The 26,200-nt window shown below is 43.2% G+C and overlaps 1 protein-coding gene across 1 annotated transcript; it reads left to right on the forward strand.

Moving 5' to 3' along the window:
• The first annotated feature begins 2,078 nt into the window (after positions 1-2,078).
• On the forward strand, positions 2,079-24,559 carry arfgef2 (ADP-ribosylation factor guanine nucleotide-exchange factor 2 (brefeldin A-inhibited)). The gene is made up of 39 exons (XM_070909652.1): positions 2,079-2,253; positions 4,009-4,039; positions 4,559-4,682; positions 5,846-5,992; positions 6,954-7,133; positions 7,455-7,767; positions 7,854-8,000; positions 8,134-8,261; positions 8,992-9,125; positions 9,711-9,945; positions 10,766-10,865; positions 12,024-12,163; positions 12,417-12,525; positions 12,617-12,806; positions 12,910-13,021; positions 13,131-13,336; positions 13,461-13,545; positions 14,688-14,859; positions 15,007-15,158; positions 15,266-15,394; positions 15,577-15,735; positions 16,012-16,159; positions 16,525-16,621; positions 16,768-16,808; positions 16,902-17,071; positions 18,007-18,158; positions 18,387-18,559; positions 18,793-18,953; positions 19,114-19,244; positions 19,600-19,729; positions 19,894-20,029; positions 20,353-20,491; positions 20,778-20,835; positions 21,008-21,116; positions 21,338-21,477; positions 21,751-21,928; positions 22,299-22,437; positions 23,372-23,489; positions 24,370-24,559. The coding sequence occupies exons 1-39, from the start codon at positions 2,079-2,081 to the stop codon at positions 24,532-24,534; spliced, it is 5,553 nt and encodes a 1,850-aa protein (XP_070765753.1). The 3' UTR covers positions 24,535-24,559.
• The last annotated feature ends 1,641 nt before the right edge of the window (positions 24,560-26,200 follow it).

Here is a 26,200-nt window from a genome sequence, read left to right on the forward strand (position 1 = left end):
AGAACGTCTTCCCGGCAAACATTTGTCTCAATTTAATAATTCTTCAAAATTCATTGTTGTTTTTTCTTTAAAGGTGCACAAGGAAACATTTTTTAAATACCACGTTTTAAAACTCCTAAGCCCTTTGAGGCAAATGTGTGATTTTGGGCTGTATAAATACTTGACTTGCAGGATCTTTCAGTAGTGGATTCAATCTGAATTCATCTACACGTTTTCATTGTTTCTTTAAATTGTTATATGTGGGATTTTTGCACTTAACCCCAAATCAATTTGTCAACAAACTTTCGCTCAGACATCCTGATCACATCCCATGAAAAGATCTCCACAGAAAAGAAGCGATTTTAGCACTTCCTGTTCTTGAAGTGGATCCATGACATCTGTTGGTATATATAAGTATATATCCATTAACCTTACACGCTGCTGCTAACTGCCTTTCTGAAGTGAGAGCAGATGGCCTATCATTTCTCTTATTGATTTTCAGCAGTTAAAACATTGACTTTAGCAAGGATTTTTTTTATTTCACTCACTAGAACACACACACACACACACACACACACACACACACACACACACACACACACACACACACACACACACAGTAACTCTCAGTAATGTGTATTGGCTTCATCTGAACCTATGTGCACTTTTAATGAAACACAGTACATTTATACAGATCACCATCACACTAATGTCCATCATTTGTAGTTGTGTTTATTGTTTGAATACCAGATGAGCCCATCAGACAGTGAATATCTATGACTGGAAACCAACACACAGGTCATGCGTCCACTATTGTATTTCAAGCTATATGTATAAGGTACTTTCTTATGCTGCACCGGATGCTGGTGGGATTCTGTCTTTCTTTCATTCCCAACTTTAAACAGTAATGAATGGTACTCTGAATGGAAAACTTTTAGAAATCAATGTTAATTTATTTCCTTTATTCCTAACTTTACTACAGGACACTGGGATTGTAACCACAGCGACTTTGTTATTTATTCTCTAATCATGCGTTTGCATATTTTCTTCCTTTGTACACATTTTATGACTTTATTTTTTATAACTGATGTGTTTTTTGTGAATTCATGATTGTTGTTTTGGTCATAAATCTCATGGTAGTTGTTATTCCCCAATAGGAGATGATTTTAGTACGTGATTTTTACTGTTCTGACTAAAGTAACAGGAGAATCTGCGCAAGACGTGACACTATTTTTTTTTTTTTTTTTTTCCATACTGTGAATGATCAATATTATGTTGTGGGAGAGAAACTTGTATTAGCACAACCTCAAAACAGGCTACATGTTTTGCTTTGAGTAAGATGTTTGGGTTTTTTTTAAGTGATCGAGCAATGATTTTTGCTTGCCAGATAAATCCTATGGTATAGATTTGTAATTAAGATTGTCAGTATTTTCATATCGATGCTATATATAATGTACATTTTTATCACATTTAATGAAAATGTTTAAAGATTCAACTGGAGAATGAATATGAATAAATAGATGTGCACCTGTAATTGCTGATTGGAGGAGCTGGATGAAATAAACTAATATGTAGCAAACTTCATTGTTTGGTGTCTGTCAATAAAAGGTTGTATCACTGTACCTGTTCTTCGGTAGCACGATGTGTAGTACATAGTCGATTGTGGTGTTTTAGTGCCCTCTGCAGGACGTTTCAGGAACTATTTATTTTCCTGGGGGGCGCTTGATTTGCTACAGCGGTGAAAACGGCGAACTGTTGCTCAACTCGAGTAACGTTCAAAGCCCCTCTGTGGTATATTTAAGTGGACATGTTTACAATGTCGGCCGCAGACGAAGTATAGATGTCTGCGAGTTAACTATGTGACTATTTGACCCCATTTGGGAGGGTACCTACTCCTCAGGGTGCTGTAGTCAAAACCCAGACAGCTGAGAATCACGTGACATGACGTGTAACCAGCATGGCGGCGCTGAGCTGAGGTAGCAACTCAACTGGACTGACACCGATAGCCTGGCTTTCGTTAGCTTCCCTTGTCACCTGCTCATTCGCAGGGCCGGGCCGAAGATGACGGCCTGAGAGAGGATCGGTAACAAGACCGAGAGATGCAGCAACAACAATACCGGCCACCACAGCAGCAGCAGCACTCGCAGTCGAAGGCAGAAAACAGTAAAACCAAGAGCATGTTTCTGTCTAGGGCGCTGGAGAAAATCCTCTCGGATAAGGAGGTGAAGAGGACCCAACACAGCCAGCTGCGCAAAGCCTGTCAGGTGGCGCTCGGTACGTGGGTTTGTTTTGTATGCTGGTTTGCCGAGACCCGTGTTTTTATGTAGTGCTTCACTGAAAAATTTCGCTCTCGTCTGGCTTGTTAGGGAGACAGAGCTACTAAGCTAGCTAGCTAGCGTTAGCATCTGAATGGCCTTCACCGTCTGTTCAACTGTCCGTTGACGTTTACAGGTAGTGTTAGTTAACTAGTTGTATACGGGCATCACGTTCCCATCATACTGTTAATTCTGCAATGCTAACATCCTTCACACCACCATCACCACAGCCAACGTCGGCAGGTAAACAAGCTAATACGGTAGCTGTCGTTAGCTAGTTAGGACTAAGTTAGCTAGCTAAACAGACCAATCCCTGTGTTGTACGTAGCACTGTCACTCAGCCAGACAGCCCAGTCCTGCTCTGCACCCAGACACACAGGCTATCCAACTCCAGGATACTCTGACGTCCGTGCTTTTCCATTCAACACGATCGCGGATAGTGTTACACACACCGGGCTCTTCACTTCATTGTGGTATTGCTGTTTATATTCCGAGCTGCCCTGCCCATGTGTGCGCACCCACCTCCTTGACATGTTGTTGTGACAAGTGAACATTTTGGTGCACAGTATCTTGATGGTATAGAGGTTTAAAGAGCGTGTGATCAGAGGACTGGTACTGCTCAGATACAATTAGATGGTATTTTGAGTTTTTTTTTTTTTTTTTGCACAGTACAAACAAGAAGTTGTGTTTCATTATTAAGGTACAGTTAGGCTGCTGGGCCACAGTTAATGTTACTGAGAGGTGGGCAAACAGGTTGGTGTGTGTGAGCTGCTGTGTCTGCTCTCTGTTTCTGGCTGCCAGTGACACTCGCTCATTATTCATGACACCAGTTGAACACAACACTCCTTTTCTCCTTTAGACTCCTCACACCACCAGTGTAGGCTGTTTTTGTGTGCGCCCCATTGTCATACTGACTGACTGACTGGTACACTCCATGCAAGCTTCATGTTTCCCAATGCCACAAACTGCTTGTTTCTCTTTGTTCAGATATCTTAAGTTGTTATGCTGTGGATTGCAGGCCTTTTCATCTGTTGCCTCCACGGCAATATTACTTGATATTACATGAAAGGGCAGTTCATACATTCCTGGTTGTTACTCACCACTATAACGTTCATTGTGACATTGTTGGTGAATATTGCACAAGCTAATTTCCTCTCTGTAACCCTGAGATGTGGTGAGTTTGCGAGAGTTGAGTTCAGTAGTATTCGCTACCACACTGTGTGTGAATCGAATCGAATTTTGTTGGTCACATCTGGCTGAATGCTCAGTATTACTCTCTGTGTAGCCAAGGCTGCATCACTGGGTAGCTGAGTAGTGTGTGTACAGCTTTGGACGGATCAATATTGGATGAGAAATGATAAAGAAATGGAAATGTTATGCGGGAGAATTGCTTAGATGGCAGAACAGATGGGAATGGAGATGTGGGGCAATAAGAGAAAGACCAAAGATCTGAAGGAGGCTGTCCAGTTGAACCAAATGTGATTAGCAATAAAACATAAATACTGCTCAATATACAAAAGTATACTGTGACCAGTAACATTTCTTGTCTACCAGCTAAAAAGCTGGGAAACAAACAACACGTCCTACTGCATTCAGGTTTGCGATTGTCACAGTAACCCCAGATCTAGAGTCAAATCATGTCACACTGCTGTGAGCTGAAAGGGTCAAAGTTCAGACTTCAGTAACATTTAATCTCCTGTGTCTTCCTCCATAGATGAAATCAAGGCAGAGCTTGAAAAACAAAAGTAAGTATTGTAATACACACACCCCTTTTCCCTGAATGAATGAATGCACAGCAGTAGATTTGTGCATGGTCCTTTTTCTTGTGATGTGAGGCAAGAAGCCGAGGTAAGGTTTGCCCTGAAGCAGTCTGCAGTAACCCCCAGCTCCTCTCTCTGATTTGTGACTAAAGAGATTTGCTGCTTTTGTAACTGCCACTTTGGAGTATATCAGCAGCACTTCAAACAGCCTTCAGGTAATATATCTGCTGCTGTAGGCAAGCTGTTATTTAACAATATGCCATTATGCTTTTCTGAGGTTTAAACCGAAAGCTTAAATGCTCTGTAAAATTCTGCAGCATGAAAATATAAACGTACAGTAAAATGTTTTACACAGCACTTGATCTATTCACATCATCTACTGGAGTTACCATTACGTTTCAATGGGACCTTGAGTGTTTTTTTATATGAACAAACAGAGTGTTTGGGCTGTCATTGGGGCTTTTCTAGTTGACACAGCTGTTTGCGCTCCTCTCTTCCCTGCAGGGATGGTACAGTGGTCCCACCAAGAGCCAACTACATCGAGGCTGACAAATATGTGCTGCCCTTCGAGTTGGCCTGTCAGTCAAAGTCCCCCCGGATTGTTAGCACCTCTTTGGACTGTCTGCAGGTTAATATTCACTGCCTCACACACAAATACACACAGCATCTTGCTTGGTGAAATCTTGCTACACCTGCTTCACATATATATCTGAGGTGCACCTAGAACAATGGGTCTACATTCCACACTCATGCACACACGTGCACCGTCGCCTTTAATCTCTGAGTAGCTTTGCGTAGTAGCTGCACTTGTGTGGTCACATTTGTTATAATACATATCAAGTCAAGTATATTTTATCTATATTGACCAATATCACAAATTTGCCTCAGGGTGCTTTATAATCTGTACAGCATACGACATCCTCTGTCCTGTGACCCTCGATTCAGATGTGGAAAAACTCCCCAAAACACATTTAAGTGGGAAAAACTGAAGAAACCTCGGAAAGAGCAGCAGAGGAGGAAATAGATGTCATGTGTACAGAACAGACCAACATAGTAAAATTACAGTATGGACAACCAGGATTTATATTATTAGGAATTATAGATGGATTGTAAACATATATGAAATATATAGATACATTCTGTGTGCTATTGATGAGAAATCAATTTCATGTTATGTGTTTTATGTACGTTTTATACTCTTAATTGCCTGATTTTACTTGACCCTGATGACGTCTCTCCAATCTCATCATTCCAGCTGTAGCTTGGAGACTACACTTCAGTAGAAAGTCTGTGTTACAAACTCAGGGCAGGAGTTTGAAAGACCTGGCCATTTACAGTAGTGGGCAGGGAGGGTCTAATGAAGAATCTATTGTGCTGCATTATGGGAAATGTAGGATCCAGTGTTTTGGGACTTGACCTACAGTATACTTGAAACTTAGAGTCATCATATCTCAGGCTCTGAGCCTTTGATTTTTGACAATTCTTTTTTAAATCTGTCCCCCAACTTTACAAAATACTAAATAATACTAAAACCCGGTAGTGGCCCTTTTAAACACATGCTCAATTTTGATGAATGAACCCTGAATTTCTCAGTTTCTCACATACTCACAGTTGAGCAAAACAAACAAGCACCACTCAAATAAACACACATACAAACGTAGAATCACATACTGTGCAGTGAATTCTGTGCATCACACCCCACAGAAAGGCTCCTGAATAACACATAGACCCCAAACTACTCTGAGAATTACACTCTGCCTCTACCGCCTGTCCACTGTTTCTCCACTGTAGAAGCTGATTGCATACGGCCACATCACAGGCAACGCTCCGGACAGCAGGACCCCAGGCAAGAGGCTGATCGACCGGCTGGTGGAAACCATCTGCAACTGCTTCCAGGGCCCGCAGACCGACGAGGGAGTCCAGCTACAGATCATCAAGGTACGCACAGCGCGTCGCCGCACATCTGGCAGCCTTCAGATCCTCCAGCTGTCAGTGTTGTTCATTAGTGACCCAATCAGGACTGAGACACTTTGTCAGCCACTTAAACCCATCATTTACAATTTGATTCCTATGATCACGCAAACATTTCCATCTTAAACTAAAATCACTCTCTGTTACAAAAGACACTTTTTCTCAACATTTTTCAAAAAATGGATTTAAAGGGTTTTTAGATTGACATCCTTCATTTGTTGAACCCTTTTTAATGAATTGAAAGACCAGAAAAGCTGCATAGATTCATTTTTAATTCTTCCTTTTCCTTTGTAAGGTTTCACATTAAAAAAAAGTGACCAATATCCGATGTTGTCATCTTTGTATTTGTGAGAGCGGATCGGCTTCACATAAATTTTATTTTGTAATGTCGCCATTTAATACACCCAAAACTTGATCTCATTTCCTGGTCCATTCTTTGGCTTAATAACAGGCCTTGTGTTTGTTCAGTAGGTATGATTCATAGCTGAAGTTTCCTCTTACAGAATGAAATACACATCCTGGTTGGTTGGAAAGGGCAAAGTCTCTCACAGTTTTATCACTGTTGACAAAAGATTTATTGGACAGATTAACAAGATCTGTTTGTTTTACATTCACCGCCGAAGGAGACCTGAATGTCAGTGCAGTTTATTTAGACCGACTAGTACACAGAGTAATATGTAAGTGAATCAGACTTGTGGACATTTTTCAAATCATTTTCTTTCATTTGAAAATTATCTTTTGAGTGACATCAAAATGGAAATAAACAGCAGAGTATAGAGTATGAGAGCTGTGCATCTGTCGCTTTAACGTGCCACATAAGAAGGGAAGTCAAGTAAAGTAGTGATTCAGCAGGTGTAGCCGCAGCAGCATCTTCTTAACAAGTCATCCTGTCTGATAACTCTTGACTTCCTTTTCTCTCTGTGTCCAGGCCCTGCTGACGGCGGTGACCTCCCCGCACATAGAGATTCACGAGGGTACGGTTCTCCTCACCGTCCGGACCTGCTACAACATCTACCTGGCCAGCCGCAACCTCATCAACCAGACCACCGCGAAGGCCACGCTCACGCAGATGCTCAACGTTATCTTCACACGCATGGAAAACCAGGCTGTTAGTTCAGTTTAACATTAACGTTACCGTGCGTCGCTGCGTTAGCCTGTAGCCATGGCTGCGGTCAGAGCTCGACCCTGCTGAACATTAGTGGAGATTTTAGTGATTCAGTTCCTTTTTAAGCTTGAAATGAACTATTGTGGAGTCACAGGCGTATCACTGGCTTTTGATGTGAATCAGCTTGTCAGAATTAAGGATGTGAATAATCTGTATTACAATGAATTTTCCTCCAATCTTTATTTAAATTCCCGAACAGCCACATTCCGTTGAATAAAAGTACTCCTCTACATGGCTCCTCTTCTCCTTCTGCTGCCTCCACAGGCTCTGGAGGCTCAGGAGCAGGAGAAGGACCGGCTGTGTCTGCCCCAGCAGAACCCGTCCCCTGTCCCAGGTAATCGGAGGTCTGGCTCCCCCCGGTCTGACCGGACGCCAACTCCAGAGCCCCAGAGCTCCCCGTCCCCGGCTGCCAGTTCTCCAGACCTCACCACCAACAACACCACTAGCTCCACGCCCCCACCGCCAGCCCCTGATCTGGACCAGGACCAAGCGCCAGACACACCATCAATCAATGGAGAACCTGAGGGAGGCAACGCTCCGATGAATGGAGCAGCAGAGCAGGTCACGCCATCAAGAGGTGTGTGTCAGCTTGAGCCTCCTTTCATATAATAGCTTCTTTAATCCTCATGACTCTTCTTACTCTTCGTTATTTGTTTACACCAGATTCAGTTTTTGAAGATGAAGGTGCAGAGACACGTCCTACAGCTCAGGAAGGGGACAAACCAGAGAGCAATCCAAATCCAGCAGAGTCGGCAGCGCCTGACGGAGAGGAGGGAGAGCAGCAGCTGACACAGATGCACAGTGGAACAGGTCAGAACTTACGTGCCTATTGTAATTTTATTTTAGTTCTCCTCTCTTTTATGTCTCTCCTCTTCTGCTAAATGTCAATACATGTACATTTTCGTGGTCATGAAAATGTCCATTCTGGCCTCTTCCTCCTCAGGAGGTGAGCACCCAGCCCACCCTGTCTCTGAGCAGACAGAGGGGGCCCCCCCCGGACTCAGAACAGAGGGTCAGCAGATGAACGGCATCATTGAGGACCGCTCTTCTGTTTCGTCCACAGATATGCTGGTGAGCAGTGTTAATAACATTCGTTTTTTAATGTTATCATTGTGCTGCTTGCCTGAGTGAAACACAGTGGAAATAACATTTACCCTCTAAAAAATGTACAAAGTTAATCTGATGTTTTATTCTTGCGTGTTGCAAACATTTGTAAGTGTGTGCATGTGCGCTGTGGGTACGTATGCAGGCAGCCCCACCTACCGAAAGTATGTTTCGAACATGTGAGACATGGATAGAAAGCTCGCTTCCTTTGTGTCGCAATACTCTACTTCTTTGATTTTTATCAAGCAACACTGAGCGTCAACACTGTTCAGTTCCTCTCATCAGTCACACTTGTGCACTGCCAAGGCAAGTTGAAGATGTGTAATGGATAGAGCGAATGCTGACTCCTGTTCTTTTAATATGATGGAAAAGTAGTGAAATTCGTTGCTGCTACCAGAATGTGATGAGTACAGTAAAGTGAGAAACGTTTTCAGGGAGCATGGCCACCCTGTTGGTAAGTTTGTTGAGCTACAGAGACAGACGAGGAGTAGAAAGAAGATACTTGAGTAACTCCCGACTCCAGCCTCAGGTCATTTAGACACATCTGGAGCTCCGCCACAGACCTCAATCAATATGGAAGTGTCCCAACTTAGAAACAGTTCAGGGTTAGACAAATCAGAGCTGTTGCTTTCCTTGTTTTTGATGTAGACATGTTGTTTGCATAAAAAGTAAGACAGACTTTCTTCACCTGTCTCAGGATGCCGAGGCCCTGCAGGGACCCCACAATGCCGCCCGTTTCTCTCACATCCTGCAGAAAGACGCCTTTCTGGTGTTCCGCTCTCTGTGCAAACTCTCCATGAAGCCCCTCGCTGATGGGCCTCCAGACCCAAAGTGAGTGTTTTCATATGACAATCCCTACCTGTAAATGCACAATAACTTGCATAACCAGTCCTCTTAACCCTGACCCTATCATAACTTCCTGACGTCCTGATCTAAAATAATTAAATATGAAGATTACCTCTATGGTAACAGGTGTCCTAAATCATCAACAGTCTTTTTGCCATGCTGCAGTTTGCCAAAATCAATATAAATGCCTTTGTGTTACACACAGTGCTCCGTCTCAGTCTCCACAGGTTTGATTTGCCCTGTTCCATCCAGGTGTGGCCCCTGTCATCTCTAGTTACTGTAACATTAGACCCTGAGCCAGTCCGTGTGAATAGGCCAGGGTAAATGGAGCCCCAAAGAGGCTCACAAAGAAGACAGTCTGGCCTACATTAAATAAATACCATGATGAAACACCCTTATACCCAAGTGTCCTGTGTCTCCCTAAACTGGAACACTATTTATTGATGGGACATTAAGGCACATCAGTCTCTACTGAGCGTGTTGCTATATATGCCTCCTGTCTATTTCCTTTATATTTACACTTAAGGCATACAGTGTGACTGATGCCCATACGTTTCCTCTCCTCTGCAGGTCCCATGAGTTGCGGTCAAAGATTGTCTCCCTGCAGCTGCTGCTCTCTGTGCTGCAGGGCGCCGGGCCGGTGTTTCGCACTCACGAGATGTTCGTCAACGCCATCAAACAGTATCTGTGCGTGGCGCTGTCCAAAAATGGCGTCTCCTCTGTGCCTGAGGTCTTTGAGCTCTCACTGGCTATCTTCCTCACCTTGCTCTCCCACTTCAAGGTCCACCTGAAGATGCAGATTGAGGTACAGAACGCAGACCAACAGGAACAGACTGTGTTAGTTTGTCTGACATACCTTAGACCAGAGTTACTCAACTTGCTTTGCCCGGGGACCACTTATGCAAAATGACAGGAGGGCCAGTTAATCAGAATCAGAAATACTTTATTGATCCCTGGGGGGAAATTATACAATACATAACATTAGTTAGTTAGTTAGCCACAAACATTAACAGGCCTCAGGCTTTTCTGCCAGAAAGCCTTTCTAACATGTGGTTAAAGCTGTGAAACGATCACTGTTTGGTTAGGGTTAGAACCAAAACTACTTGGTTAGGTTTAGGAAAAGATCATGGTTTGGGTTAAAATAGCCTCCTGGCCTCCTGGATGAAAGTCATGTCTTTCTGTCAGAAAGCCCTGAAGGAAAACCTCTCCCTCGTGCCCTGAGCAGGTCAGGTGTACATTAACTTTTTTAATCCAAGTGTCACCGCTTCTGCGCGCTGCACGGATCGCTGATAGGCTGCTATGCAACTTCCCAAGTAACAGCTGAGGGACATTATTGAACATTTACTAATTGGTTTAAACAAACAAATTCCCAGTGTGAATCAATTTATTTTCATTGTGAATTAGAAATTGGTTGGCAGGCCACCCATCACCCTATATGGACAAATGTGGCCCGTGGGCCGTAAGTTGAGTATCGCTGCCTGACTGAAGAGGGAAGTGTACCTGCTGTTATATATATTTTTTAAACTTTTATTATAACATTTATGTTGGTGCAGCTTATTTGAGTCACACTGACATTTTACATTTCATCTCCTGACTTTCATCTCCTCTCGTCCGCCTTGCCTCAGGTGTTTTTCCGGGAGATTTTTTTGACCATCCTGGAGACATCGACCAGCTCCTTTGAGCACAAGTGGATGGTTATCCAGACACTAACACGCATCTGTGCAGGTACAAATCCACTGATACAAGTTTTTCCTCAAACTAAACTAGAAAATAACTAATAACTAAAAAAATAAACATACACAGTCAAACTAAAGCCCTTTTTCAGGCATAGAATACATCGAGCCTTTAAAGGGATGGCTTTTTGTCATTCAGACATACGTGACGTTTATGTTAATGTTACGTAAGAACCAGATGCTTGTGCAATATTAAGCACTTGGTGTGCGAGAGGAAGTGGCATCACTGCTGGAAAAGAGCGGTGAGTTGAATGAAGTTCAAAGATGTGAAGAAAGAAGATTGTTTTCTGTTCTCTCCCAGGCTGCAATACTGATGGATTTTTAAATAATTTTCCTTTGAAGCCTTAATTAATGCCTTAAAGCCTTAATAACCATTGTGAGTGCAAGGGACGCTCAACTTAATCATTTATTAGGTACAGAATTCTGCTGCCTGTTTTATAATATCCGACAGTGCACAAGTATAGAATACCAAGACATTGGGACTCATTTATTCTTCCATGCAGTTTGCATGAATGAAAGTTATAAATATGAGGGAAGGAGACATCTGGTCTGATGATTACTGTGGTTATTTTTTTCCCTGCATCACAAGGGCAGAAGATCCTTTTTATACACTGATCTAACATCAGTGTGTTTCAAACTTTATTAAACGGATTCTATTTTATATGAGCGAGGGAGATGATACTGGCGTGAGAATTTAATTCCAGTGATCTTAATAAGGTGGAACAAGACGTGCATTTAATCTCTCTGTGAACTTCAGCCTTCATGTTAATGTGACGGCATTAGATTCAGACTGGTAAGATTGCTGTTGGAACTTTAACGTGATTCAGACCTGAGACCAGCACGTAATAAAATATCACATTTACATGACAAAGTGCATGACTGAAAGGGGCTTAACTCTTCTCATATCTTCCTATGAGTCTGCTGTAGTTGTAATCATTGCTAGCGCTTAAAAATGGCGTGTTCTTGTGCTCTAGTAGCATGAGTCACATGCACACCAGAGCACGGCGGTGACCTAATAAACATTTCTGCTGCTGCAAATTATTCAAACTACTGATCACGTCAGCCAACAGTGTATTATCACCCTGTTGTATCTTAAGAAATGTATTCACTTCATTTAAAGGCTTTTGTAATACATTTCTTTCCCCCACAGATGCCCAGTGTGTGGTCGACATCTACGTGAACTACGACTGTGACTTGAACGCAGCCAACATTTTTGAGCGCCTTGTCAACGACCTGTCTAAGATTGCTCAGGGCAGGAGTGGTCAGGAGCTTGGGATGACTCCTCTACAGGTACACGCACACTCAAGGCTTCACGGATTAACACCACAGGAGCACACATTTTGATTAAAAAGGTTATCTTTCAGGGACAGACAATTTATATTTTACATCCCAGTTATTAAGCTGTTCTCTTAATACACACTGAAAATCAAAAGGCTCCCAGTTGTAATGTGGAAAATGGTGAGTCAGGTGTTGTGTGTAACACCACTTACATGTGCATGTGTGAGTGTGTGTAACTGTGTAAATGGTTCTATGATATCCACAGGAGCTGAGTCTACGTAAAAAAGGTTTGGAGTGTCTGGTGTCCATCCTCAAATGTATGGTGGAGTGGAGCAAAGACATGTATGTCAATCCAAACCTTCAGGCTAACCTGGGTAAGTGTGTATGCTACAGTAAATATGTGAGCAATGCACTGGAGAGACGGGGGGAGAGTATAATTGTTGTGCGTGTGTGATTTGTGTGCAGGCCAGGAGCATCCATCTGATAGTGAGGGAGGAGAGTTGAAGCTCCCAGATCAGCTGGCGGGACGTCGAGACAGCATCAGCTCGCTGGACTCCACCGTCTCCTCCAGCGTCCCGGTTTCCCAGGCGGACCATCCGGAGCAGTACGAGGTTATCAAACAGCAGAAGGACATCATAGAGCACGGCATCGAACTGTGAGCCCTTTTTCTCAACCTGGTTAGGATTACTTAGGATCCCTGAGTGTGGAAGGTTTTCACTTTTTATACTTTTTTGTTCTTGTTTCTGTTCTCTCCCCAGCTTCAACAAGAAGCCGAAGCGAGGTATCCAGTACCTGCAGGACCAGGGCATGCTGGGAGCCACAGCCGAGGACATCTCCCAGTTCCTACACCAGGAGGACAGGCTGGACACTGTGAGGGATTGCATAAGCTTAAATTATACAACGCTGTATCCTCAAGCAACAGAAAAAAAAGTGAACTCAAGTTAGTAATCGCTGAACCACTTTGCCTCTGCGTCCACAGACCCAGGTGGGAGAGTTCCTGGGCGAGAACATCAAGTTCAACAAAGAAGTGATGTACTGCTACGTGGACCAGTTGGACTTCTGCGGGCGGGACTTTGTCTCAGCACTCAGAGCGTTCCTTGAAGGCTTCAGGCTCCCCGGTGAGGCCCAGAAGATTGACAGGCTGATGGAGAAGTTCGCTGCTCGATACCTAGAGTGCAACCAGGGGTAAGGCCCACCTTTTTAGACGTCCTTTTAAAATATTGCACCAGAGAGTTTTCATTTGATTAAAAACTAAACAAACATTAGACCAGCTACTAACTGTTGTTCTGTTATGTGCCCTCTTTTGCAGACAGACTCTGTTTGCCAGTGCAGACACTGCCTACGTGCTGGCATACTCCATCATTATGCTCACCACCGACCTGCACAGTCCTCAGGTGAGAGCTGTGGAATATTTTATGTCCCGTCACCGTCATCACCACGATCACCATATGTAGGCCGTCGTATTATCGAGCATGCAATTGTGTCTTGTTTATCTGTGAACTATTTACTTTTAGGACGAAGGAGTCGTTTTGTGCAGGTGAAATGGAAGAAAAGCAGCACTGCTAGAAATTTGGCTCATGCAATATGTATTTTAAAGCATTCAGACTAAAAACGGCCCTGTGTTTATAATACAATGCAAGGGGATGCTGTGGTGGGGGGATAGTGACAAATGTTAAATTTTTTGTCACGCCAACCGCAAAGAAAACAGCATAAACGCAGCACAAAGTAATCTATCGGGGCTTGCATGTATTTGAGTGGCCACAGCAGTGCCTTGCTTGATGATCATCAAGATCATTGCATTCCAGCAAAAATCAAACAAGATTAAATTTAACTTCTTTTCTGGAGTCTCCTCTGTGTCAATGCAGTGGCGTTCAAATGAATGAGAGGGCTTCGCAGAGGGCTGTATCTGTCTCAACGTGGTCTTCTACAAGTAGCTGCTGCACCTGCTGACACACCGCTGTAACAGGAAATTACATCTGAAATTTAAAGTCTGGGAAAAGCCGGTGTAAAATATGGTAGAGAGAGAGAGGCTATTTTTATTTTTGATGTTAACACAAATAATCTATTCAAAGGAGTTTAAAACGTTTAGCAAAAATCCTCCACATTGTCATTTTCATGCCTTCTTCAGTCACTCTTTGTTGAGCTGACAATATCAGACTATTTAACTAATGTCTTCCTCTTGCAGGATGAATTAGATGCTTACAGTTCCAAAAGTGTCTGCTCATTAACCAATATTAAAAATTCAGCAGCAGGAAACACTTTCTTTTGGCTTGACTGCTTTCCAGACATGTGCAACGTGCATCAAAACAGCAGATGAAATGAACTGTGGCTATCTGTGGTTCAGTTAAGTACCAGTTAAATTGCACCTGATTGCAGCAGGACATCAGGCAGCGCATGTGTGTTTGTTAATTCAAACCTATGCAGTGCTTGAATAACTTGACAGGACATGTTTTTCACAGTCTGTCCCATTCCCATATTCCCAATTTCCTCCTTTTAAATGAATCGTTCCAACTCTCAATCTTCTTCTTTCATGTAGGTGAAGAACAAGATGACAAAGGAGCAGTACATTAAGATGAACCGCGGTATTAACGACAGCAAGGACCTGCCTGAAGAGTATCTATCCTCCATATACGATGAGATCGCAGGCAAGAAGATTGCCATGAAGGAAAGCAAAGAGTTCTCCATCACCCCAAAGTCCACCAAGCAGAGTGAGTGCTTCTCCTTTAATACGCATTCTGTCAGGATTACTCGCTCATATAAAACCGTTTTCTCTAAAGTTTGCTTTCTGATTGTTGGCTGGTTTAAAAAAAACAAAAACAAACACATCAGACACATGTATGACCTCCTCCCTCCAGGTGTAGCCAGTGAGAAGCAGCGTCGCCTGCTGTACAACATGGAGATGGAGCAGATGGCGAAGACTGCTAAAGCTCTGATGGAGGCCGTCAGCCACGCTCAGGCCCCCTTCTTCAGCGCTACACACTTGGAGCACGTCAGGCCCATGTTCAAGGTGTTACTTTGTACTCTTTTCATTTATTTTCCATTCCCGATTAGATTGAACCCGATCTTTGAACAGTGGCATGCTGTTACACCGAGTTAAATTTCTATGCGTTGTAGCTGGCGTGGACCCCGTTGCTGGCTGCCTTCAGTGTGGGACTGCAGGACTGTGACGACCCAGAGGTGGCCTCACTGTGCCTGGAGGGCATTCGATGTGCCATCAGGATCGCCTGCATCTTCAGCATGCAGGTCTGCTGATCTTTTACACACAAATTGAGCCTAAACTGTAAACAGCGTTCATCGTTATCTTCCTTATATTTTTTTGTTTATTCTCAACCAGTCACATGACACGTCTGTGACGTTTTGTTTTTAATTGGCTCAGTGGTCTTAGTGTTTAAAAGCGCGTGAAACTGTGACCTTCCTGTCTGTAGTTGGAGCGGGATGCGTATGTCCAAGCCTTGGCCAGATTCACCCTGCTGACGGCCAGCTCCAGCATCACAGAGATGAAGCAGAAAAACATCGACACCATCAAGACCCTGATCACTGTGGCCCACACTGACGGAAACTACCTGGGCAACTCCTGGCACGAGGTGACTTCCTGCTAATAGGATTTATGTGCACAGAATTGTGTTGACAAAATATTAGAAACACTTCTGAGTATAATGCAAAACAATTCAACAGCACCTCAAACTACAGCCTCTTAAATTACCATAAAGTGTCTAAGACAGTTTGAACCATGAAGGTACGATTCTTTGCAGGGCTGTTGTATTAGATTAATTAAGCATCATGAAAATTTTTACATAAATTAAGGAAAATGTCTCAACATGTATAGTTTGATAATAAAAGTTTATATTTTTATTATGTAGATCTTGAGGTGTATTAGTCAGCTGGAGCTCGCCCAGTTGATCGGCACAGGTGTAAAGACACGCTACATCTCAGGTGTGGTCCGGGACAAGGAGGCTGGCATCAGGGGCTTACCCTCCGGCACAGAGGAGTTCATGCCCCTGGGGCTGGGTAAGACACACACACACACAACTTTCATTCAAAATTTAACCCGACTCTTGTAATCAGCTGCTAAATGTGTCCCTATCTTGACGATTCCCATCAAAACTACAAATTACTGTTGTGCCTCTACAATAATAGCCAATGTGAACTCTATTCAAGCCTCAGAATATCTTATATTGACTCCAAAGCAGCCATTGTTTAATGTAAAAAAAAACCAATGGCTTTCTTCGTGAAAATTATTAGGAATTATTTAATTACATGTAACAGCACACACACACACACACATATTCTGCATTAATACCTTTTTCACTGTCATGTGTTGTACGTGTCTGACTGTATTCAATAACTTGTGTTAAATATATTTGGTGTTGCAGGGAACCTGGTGGGAAGTCAGGACAAGAGACAGATGGCTCATATCCAGGAGTCGGTAGGAGAGACCAGCTCTCAGAGCGTGGTGGTAGCTGTGGACAGGTAAGACAAAATGATTCTGAAAGCAGTCAGATACAGGACATTAATAACTAATAATAATAACTAATAATAAATGCATGATCTATATCTGTCCCTTTTGATGAATGAAGGTTTCCCTGCAAATACTAAAGCTACATTTTTATGTGCAGGATCTTCACTGGTTCTACCAGACTAGATGGAAATGCAATTGGTGAGTCATTCTTTGCCTCCTTACGTACAGTAGAAAAACAAAGAAAGAGAAACAGCAGTTATTCATCGTGTGCTGCCGTTTAATTGTTTCCAGTGGACTTTGTGCGGTGGCTGTGTGCGGTGTCCATGGACGAGCTGGCCTCAGCACACCAGCCGAGGATGTTCAGCTTGCAAAAGATCGTGGAGATCTCCTACTACAACATGAACCGCATCAGGCTGCAGTGGTCTCGAATTTGGCAGGTCATAGGAGACCACTTCAACAAGGTCAGTGGACCAGGCAGGTTACAAAGTTTGAGTTCGGAGCACCTGAAAAGTCTTAAGCAGGCAGTGGCATGTGTTTCAGTGAGTGTGGTGTGAGAGGCAGCAGCGGGATGACACAGTGTTCTGGTGGTGGTGCACGGTGTTCTTTTGGTGGTGCTCCCTGGCTCCCTGTATTGCCCCCTTGAGGACTTGATTTATTACCGCTACAGGGACGTGAAAAGGCTCTTTAATTATATCTACACGGGCTGTGTGTGCAATTGCAGGCCAGACGTTGCCATTTGTTTTAATGTACTTAAGTGGGGCATGCTTTGGGCCTGAGATTGTACATATAAGTATATATATGTATATAAGATAATATAAGAAAATGGTTGCTTGTAGTGACGAACCCACAGAGGGTTATCACCGACAACTCTGTCTAGCATTTTAGCGCCTTTCAGCTCTTTGTTTTGCTTTCACCGACCTCAACCTTTCCTGTGTTTTTGGTTCAGCCTCACAGCTCTCATCAGTGTGGTTTCCAGTAGCATACAGCTTTTCTTTTTAGCTTAAAGGTTGTGATAAACCCACTGTACACCACCAAACAGCAGACAGACACAGTTAGCTATTAGCTAGTGAACATAGTGGAGCATTTCTGGTGGAGACCACAGAGCTAAAAGGAGAGGGAATATTGACTTACATTCACCAGAAACATTACAAATGGATGATTACTCCTTGTCTTGATGAGTAAATAAGCAAATGTTTGCTAACACAATAATATGATAATATGTCAGTGTTGTGTCTACATGTTGCACTGCCCCCAAGTGGCCACAAAAATAAATAAATGCAGGTTTAATCATGAGTATACAGTACACACAAGAAACAATTCATCGCGATTATTTTAAAAGAAGAGTGAATTGGATGCATAGCTGAGCTCCACTGGTGACTGTTGTGTCTTCCTCTAGGTGGGCTGTAACCCCAACGAGGATGTTGCCATCTTTGCTGTGGACTCACTGAGGCAGCTCTCCATGAAGTTCTTGGAGAAAGGAGAGCTGGCCAACTTCCGCTTCCAGAAAGACTTCCTCAGGCCTTTTGAGCACATCATGAAGAAGAACAGGTACAGAAGACTGTAACATGGGTGGATGGGATGAGAGACTATGTTCTCAGCACACAATGGATATTTATAATAAGAATCTGCAGGGTCATAGGAGAAATGGGTGGGAATAGTGGGACACAAATGGGAAAAGAGAATATTGGATTTTAAGTAAAATATTAGATGCAGCGTCGTATTATTTTCATAGTGGTGTTTGTTTATGTGATGTTATAATAACTCTACCTCCCTCAGGTCCCCCACTATCAGAGACATGGTGATCAGGTGTGTGGCTCAGATGGTAAACTCCCAGGCGGCCAACATCCGTTCAGGTTGGAAGAACATCTTCTCAGTGTTTCACCAGGCAGCCTCCGACCACGATGAGACTATAGTGGAGCTGGCCTTCCAGACCACCGGGCACATTGTCAGTGAGTATGACTGCAGCTCTTCCCTCCGGGCCGCCATGTGCCTCAGATGATTAGAAAACAAGTGACAGGGGTCGTGTTGTGTCAAACTGCTCAGCTGACAGAGAGACGGGTCCTCGGTCCTGCTTTAGCTCTCTTTTAGGTCTCCTAATCCGACCAAACAACAAATCAAATCAGCAGCTAGTTCATTCTTGTTTTCTTACTTTTGTTCCTTCTCTTCATCACTCCTCCCTCAGTGAACACCTTCCAGGAGCACTTTGCAGCTGCTATTGATTCGTTCCAGGACGCAGTGAAGTGCCTGTCAGAGTTTGTGTGTAACGCAGCTTTTCCTGACACCAGCATGGAGGCGATCAGACTAATACGACACTGCGCTAAATACGTCTCAGAGCGGCCACAGGTAAGAACGACTGTGGCTGTACTGGTTCAATAAAATGGCAATTGTGCGACAAAATAATGGCATTAATCTATCGCTTGCACCTTACACTTGTGTTTTCTTCAAAACATAATAATGTAATGTAACCCTTTATGAACTTCTGTCCTGCTGTGTCCCTGTCCAGACCCTGAGGGAATACACCAGCGATGATATGAATGTTGCCCCTGGTGATCGGGTGTGGGTTCGTGGCTGGTTTCCCATTCTGTTTGAGCTCTCTTGTATCATCAATCGCTGCAAGCTGGATGTCCGGACCAGGTAGGAAAACAGTAATAGAGTTTAAGCATGTAATATCATCTGGTAAGCTGTTTAACATTTTGGACCCACACACAATCCAAAAGAACCATGTCTATGAATTTTGATTGAATTTTGACTATGCCTAATATTATACCTATAATGGACCTGATGGACCCTTATTATCAATGTTTAACCAAACATGAAGAATAATACAATTATACAAAACATTAAGCAAGATGTCACTTAAAAAGAGATTAAATCAGTACAGTTAAAGAAGCACTCATATTGTAGTGCTAGTGCCTCTTTGTTCTTGCTGGCTGCAGAGCTGTGAAGCCACAAGACTGATGCGTGAAATGTTTGTCTTTGCTCCCCGCAGAGGTCTCACAGTCATGTTTGAGATCATGAAGAGTTACGGTCACACCTTCGAGAAGCACTGGTGGCACGACCTCTTCAGAATCGTCTTCCGCATCTTTGACAACATGAAGCTCCCTGAACAGCAGACAGAGGTCAGAGGTCACTTGTAGCAGGCCATCGAGTCCCATGATGATGTGTTTTGACCTTAAAACGGAGGGACAGAAGACCTTAAAAACTGCCATTAATTTCTGTACACACACACACACACACACACACACACAATGACTGCGCCTGTTTGTTCCTTGTTTGCTTCCAGAAAACCGAGTGGATGACGACAACATGTAACCACGCACTGTATGCCATCTGTGACGTGTTCACCCAGTTTTATGAGCCTCTCAGTGAAATCCTGCTGGCCGACATTTTCACACAGTTGCAGTGGTGTGTCAGGCAAGGTGGGTGTTCACATTCATGTAGACGGGTCATCTGTCCACACAAAGAGCAAATAATGAGTTAACCCACTATATGTCAGATTTTACTAACTAGATATTTTGGCACCACACTGAACAGCTAGCTTGTATTTGGGGGCATCAGTAAGGGACTGTACAAAAAGTATTGGGACTTGAACATATGTCTTACTTAAAAAAAAAATATATAAGCCTGACCCTCCCTGTTCATATTTTCTTTGGACCCTCTTCGTTGGGTAGGTACTCAGTGAAGTTCACAGTATTTGTATGTGGCGTATGTGTTTTGAAGTCGTTACCTTTTTATTCTACAGACAACGAGCAGCTGGCTCGGTCGGGGACAAACTGTCTGGAGAACCTGGTGATTCTGAACGGGGAGAAGTTCAGCCCTGAGGTCTGGAAGATCACCTGCTCCTGTATGCTGGAGATCTTCCAAAACACCAGCCCTCACGCGTAAGTCCTGAACCACTGTACTTTCAATCAGAGATGAGGTCCGTTTGGTTTTAATTGCGTCAGCTCAGAAACATTAATGAAGCTGCACGAGAACATCTTGGTGACAGCGTTCATTCAGTCAGTTATTTAATTCATCGTCACTCTTTTTGTCTTTGGGGCATTAATGGGAATTTCAGGGATTAAGGCTCATGTACTTAGAGGTTATTGTGCTTTAGTGCTGTGACAGGATGTAAGTCACCACAACACCTGATTCCTGATCTGCCTTTCTGTTTGCTTTTCACATCAGTTTGTTGACTTGGCGACCTGCTGGACAGGAAGAGGAAACTGCAGATGGCAAGCATTTTGTAAGAACACAAATACACTCATTCAAGCTCAGCAGATGCTTCATACTTGAGAGTCTGAAACACGATAAGCTGCTTTTAGCCAATGAAAGGACTGTTAAATTTCCTACTAACGTATCTACCATATCAGAACCCTGACTCTGAACCTGTGAATGTCTGTGCTGTACGTCTCCAGGACGCTGATTTTGACAGCCAGTCCCAGAGCAGCTATGACCGTGCTCTCTCTGAGAGAGGACACAGCCAGATGTCCAGCGACGACACCTGGAAGGGCAAGTCCAATGCTAGTGAGTACACAGCATTGACAATCAAATATACACACATTCATACCCACTGCAAACTCAACCTGAAAATCTGTTTGAAAAACAGAAACTGCAGCATGGAGCAGGAAGAAAAAGATTATCACTGTAAAACTGGACTGCCACTGTTGCCTTTTGTCCCTCTTCAAAGTCAGCTTTACCCTCAAATGCTCATGTCGCTACACCTCTTTGGTTTTTCTGTCCTACAGGAGTTACAGACCAGAAGCTGTTTGCAGGGCTGCTGATCAAATGCGTGGTGCAGCTTGAACTGATCCAGACCATAGACAACATTGTCTTCTACCCTGCGACCAGCAAGAAGGAGGATGCTGAGAACATGGCTGCTGCACAGGTAGATTACAGCAGCTACTATATGGATTGATTTTAACTGTGTTACAGTTGAAACGTTGAAAAAGAGGAACAAAGAAAAGGATTGTGAAAGGTGATATATATCGCTCTGAAGTGCTGCTCACTAATCTGAATCGTATGGGGAAGTGATCATGCTTTGATCGAATGTCAGATCAGACCGAGGCACACTAAGATCATTTTTAAAAGGACAGCCCTGTGTATTCTTAAATTGTCAGATATGCTTAGTTGAAGTTGTCCAAAACTGTCCTCCCAACAGCGAGATGCTCTGGAAGAGTCGGAGGCTGAGGGAGGCGAGGTGGGTCCAGATCAGGGTATGTACAGACACATGACTTCTGCACACCTCTTCAAGCTGCTGGACTGTCTGCTGGAGTCGCACACCTTCGCCAAGGACTTCAACTCCAACAACGAACAGAGGACAGCACTCTGGAGGGCAGGTGAATAGAGAGGGATATCATTTTACGAAGTGAAATATAATATAATTTGATTAGAATCAGAAATACTTTATTGATCCCCGGGGGGAAATTAGACAATGAATCAGCAGGATACTGAGTTGTTGCCTGGACTGAACCTGAGACCTTTGCACATTCCGCTCTTACTCTGTTGTTGTTGTTTTTAGTGTTTTTTGGGCATTTCCTGCCTTGATTAGAGAGTTGACGGTGGAGAGATGACAGGAAATAAGGGGGGGGAGAGAGAGAGAGAATCAAACCAGGGGTATTGCAGTTAAATGTGTCTTAACCACTAGGCCAGGCAAAGCCCTCTGTTGTTGTTGCTTTTTACAGATGATTCCCTCTCTTTTGTCCTCAGGCTTTAAAGGGAAATCCAAGCCCAACTTGTTGAAGCAGGAGACCAGCAGTCTTGCCTGCAGCCTGAGGATCTTGTTCAGGATGTACTCTGACGCTCAGCTGCTGGACTCGTGGCCTGACATCCAGACACGCCTGCTGCTGTGAGTACAACATACGACATGATCGTCGAGTGTTTGACACAGCTGACATGGCCAGTGTTTCATTAAAAGATGAGGCTGGATACTCAAACAGGACTTAAAGGTGGATTTTCAGCCACAGACTTGATGCACTTAGTGAGTATTTCCAGCAGCAGGACAGTGCAGTATGTGGGATCGACTCAAAATAAACTACAGTGTGTGTGTGTGTGTGTTTATGGTTCATGTCACCCAGTACAATATGTGGCTGTGCTTTTAATAGTTTTTGGACACCAATGGAGCTCTTAACCAGCTCTTGTTAGTAGGCTCTATTTATTGTTGGTTTTGGTCTTACTGTGGGATGTGTTGACCATAATAAAAATAACCACCAGACTTACCCTTTAAAAACACACATTTTTACACAAGTTTAACAGACATAAGATGCATTGTAAAAAAACCAAAAAAAACAAAAAACATAGTTGACACTAGTGTTATTCCAATTACGCATCTCCACTACCACAAAATGTTGCCTGGCTAAACTTTGAACCTTAAATAAACACCAGATGTGTCACTTGCAGAAAAGTGTAGTACTGGTGTTTGTTCTGCGTTGAGTGAGCCGTTTTGACACATGGCTCATATCTCATTATATATTTATTAACGGTACACTCTGTGTGTGTGTGTGTGTGTGTGTGTATTTTGTAGAATATATTGGCATGCTAGAGCCTGCTACAAATCACCTTGTTGTGTTTGTTGCTGAGCAGCTGCACCGGAGCAGTTGTAATACTCATGTATTACATCAAGAATACGTATGTGTGGTGTTATCATTAAATAACCAGTGCTTTAGTTCAGGATGCGTAGCCTTGGCTTTCTCTTCTATAATAATAATAAGAAGAAGAATTATTAATCTGATAATCCTCTGTGTGTGTGTGTGTGTGTGTGTGTGTCGGGTCGTCTTTCTCAGGGTGTGTAGTGAAGCTCTGGCCTACTTCATCAGTCTGACCTCAGAGAGCCACAGAGAGGCTTGGAACAGCCTGCTGATGCTGCTGCTCACCAGGACGCTACGGCTGCCCGATGATAAGGCACAAACACACACACACACACACACACACACACACACACACACATACATAAGTATACTGTGGATGAGTACGTAAAGGACAAGAGTTTGATCAAGGCAGGGCAGGAATGCTTGCAAACATTATAGAGCTCTGGATCATAACTATGTCTAACTGTGATTAAATCTGGACCAGGATCAGGATTAAAGAGAGGCCTGGGCCAAAAATACCAAAAGCTGATAAAATGTCCATTAGCTAAAACTGATGGGGGGGTCATAAATGTATGTGCCCCTTGTAACTCTCTTATCTCCCTTTTTTTTATGTGTGTGTATATATATATATATATATATATTTCATATTTTTGTGATATTTTGTGAGCTGTCACCTATGAATCATGCACTCTTTGTGTGAGCACATGATTCACCGATGATGATTCATGGCAGACCATGACTCAGGGTTTCTTTCCAGGGCATTTTAGGCCAAAACGATAGCAGTTTTTAGTTAGAAAACAACCCAGCATGCAGCTTGAAGCAGTAGGAAATGTTGGCGCCATGCAGCCAGCTTTGAAAGAACATGCCAACACCACACAAACCACTGCATCAACAAAAACTGTAACAGTATTGTTCAAGTGGCTGGCACCATTGTGCAAGGCCTGCTGTGAATTTTGGGAAAGTTGTTGTAACAAATGCTACAAATTGTGTTTATTTACCTGAACGCAATTTCGTAATTCAATAAAATTGCTCTTAAAATACAGCAAAGACAAAATATGCTGTGAACTCTTTGGCCTCCCAGCATCCCAGAGCAAACGGCAACATCTTCGGCAAATACTTATTAAACACAGTATGTCACCTGGTTGAATCTTGGTGCTAATTTACATGTTCTTACTGTGTCCTTCCTTTTCCAGTTCAAGCCCCATGCTTCCTGTTACTACCCCCACCTATGTGAAATGATGCAGTTTGACCTGATCCCCGAGCTGCGGGCCGTCCTCAGGCGCTTCTTCCTGCGCATCGGCTCCGTCTTCCACATTGCCGCTCCCGATGGGGCACCTTCCCGGACTCCCACATCCTAGGGTGGGTGCAGGGTCAGGTGGAGGGACGGATGAAGAAATGGCGATGACGGTGGACATTGACGAGTGGATCACAGGTGGATGCATAAGAGACTTCTTTCGGACAGGAACAGATTACAGAGGGGTTGGAAAGTCAGGAGGAAAACGACAAAGACTGTAGCTTTTCTGTCTCAGTTCAGGACTCTGCGTTAAAGTGTTCAGATTTTCTACAGCACTCAGCTTGTAGAAAAGTCTCTACCCTGTCCTTCCTCCCTTCTTTCTCTCGGGGATGAACAGCACTGTGACCAGCATGCTCTGCTGACTGTAGTCATTCATCATCCCCCTGACTCTCATCTCAAACTGTAATGACTAGAAAAGAACTGTAAACAAATAATTTATTGATATTGTTGCAAACCCTGTACCTGATTTTGATGGACTGTTTTTCTGTTTGTTTTGTTTTTTTTAATACTTAACAAAAACAAGTATATCTAGACGCTAAACGCAAATGAACGACACCATTGATTTGATGAACCTTACATTTGCCCTTTTGCGAACATCTCTTTTGGCCGTCTGTGCCTGTTAGAAAACGATGACACCATCAGTGTCGCCCTTGTTGTGAGTGTGGTGATCTAATCAAAATATGTTGTAATATCTGAACCCTCATGTGTCAATGCCCATCCCAAAGCATTGTTTGTCACTTTAATGTTTATGTTCCCTCTTATGTCAGTGTGGTAGCAGCTGCAGGTGAAAACAATCTGCATCTCTTCCAACACTATCAAAGATCTAATGCAGCTTTGTTTGTGAAGTCTCTGCTCTCTGTCACACAATCGTCCTGTCATCTTTATAATTTCTTGCCTGTCAATGAGATTTTACGTATTTATTTTGGACACTTGCTTTAATTTGTTTTATGATTCTTTTTTTTTTCAGGATTATTGCTGGTTTACAATGAAAGGTTGGTTGAAAGACTGGCTACTTCCCTCTGTCTTGCATTCCTTTGTGTGTTGACCCAGTAAGCCTTACACTGGAGGACTTAACATGGAGTCAGTCCTCCTGGCTTTAAAATTACAGCAGGCTCATAAAACCCTCCACTAATCCATCAATTGGCCCTAGATGGTGACACAGTGGTTGTCTATTTCCCACACTCTTTTGCACATCTGTTGCCGACAGTTTGCTCATGTATTAACACCGCCCAGTGTACTAACTTGCTTTGAATGGTTGGAGTGCCCATCAGTGTTGTCACATTCAACAGCAGAGTTCAACCACAGAAAGGTTCAGGAACGGGGTGAAACCAGAACTCGCATCTGCAGAGATACTGGAGTCTCTGCATCCTGGATCCTTCATAGTTTATTCCATGCCTTTTTTTAAAAGAAGGATGTATGTAATTATTTAAAGTGCATTTAAATATTTTTTGAGAAGCATTCCTTCCCTCGCAACTATGGATGTCTACTTTTCTTCCCTAAAGCTAGGGAATATATAAATATATGTATACAGTAAATGAAAAAATGCAGACTGTAAAGTTTTCAATGTAAGATACATAGAAATGAAAGTGCTATACGGTTCTATACATAATATTGTGATGTAATCTTCCAAGCAGTTGGTGAAGTAATCAATAAACCTGAATTCTGATCCACTCCGTTGACTATTGATTCAGATTTAAAGTGGTGTAGAGCTTTCTCACAGTGAACATCGT

This window comes from Enoplosus armatus, chromosome 8, assembly GCF_043641665.1.
Source record: "Enoplosus armatus isolate fEnoArm2 chromosome 8, fEnoArm2.hap1, whole genome shotgun sequence".
Lineage (NCBI taxonomy): Eukaryota > Metazoa > Chordata > Actinopteri > Centrarchiformes > Enoplosidae > Enoplosus > Enoplosus armatus.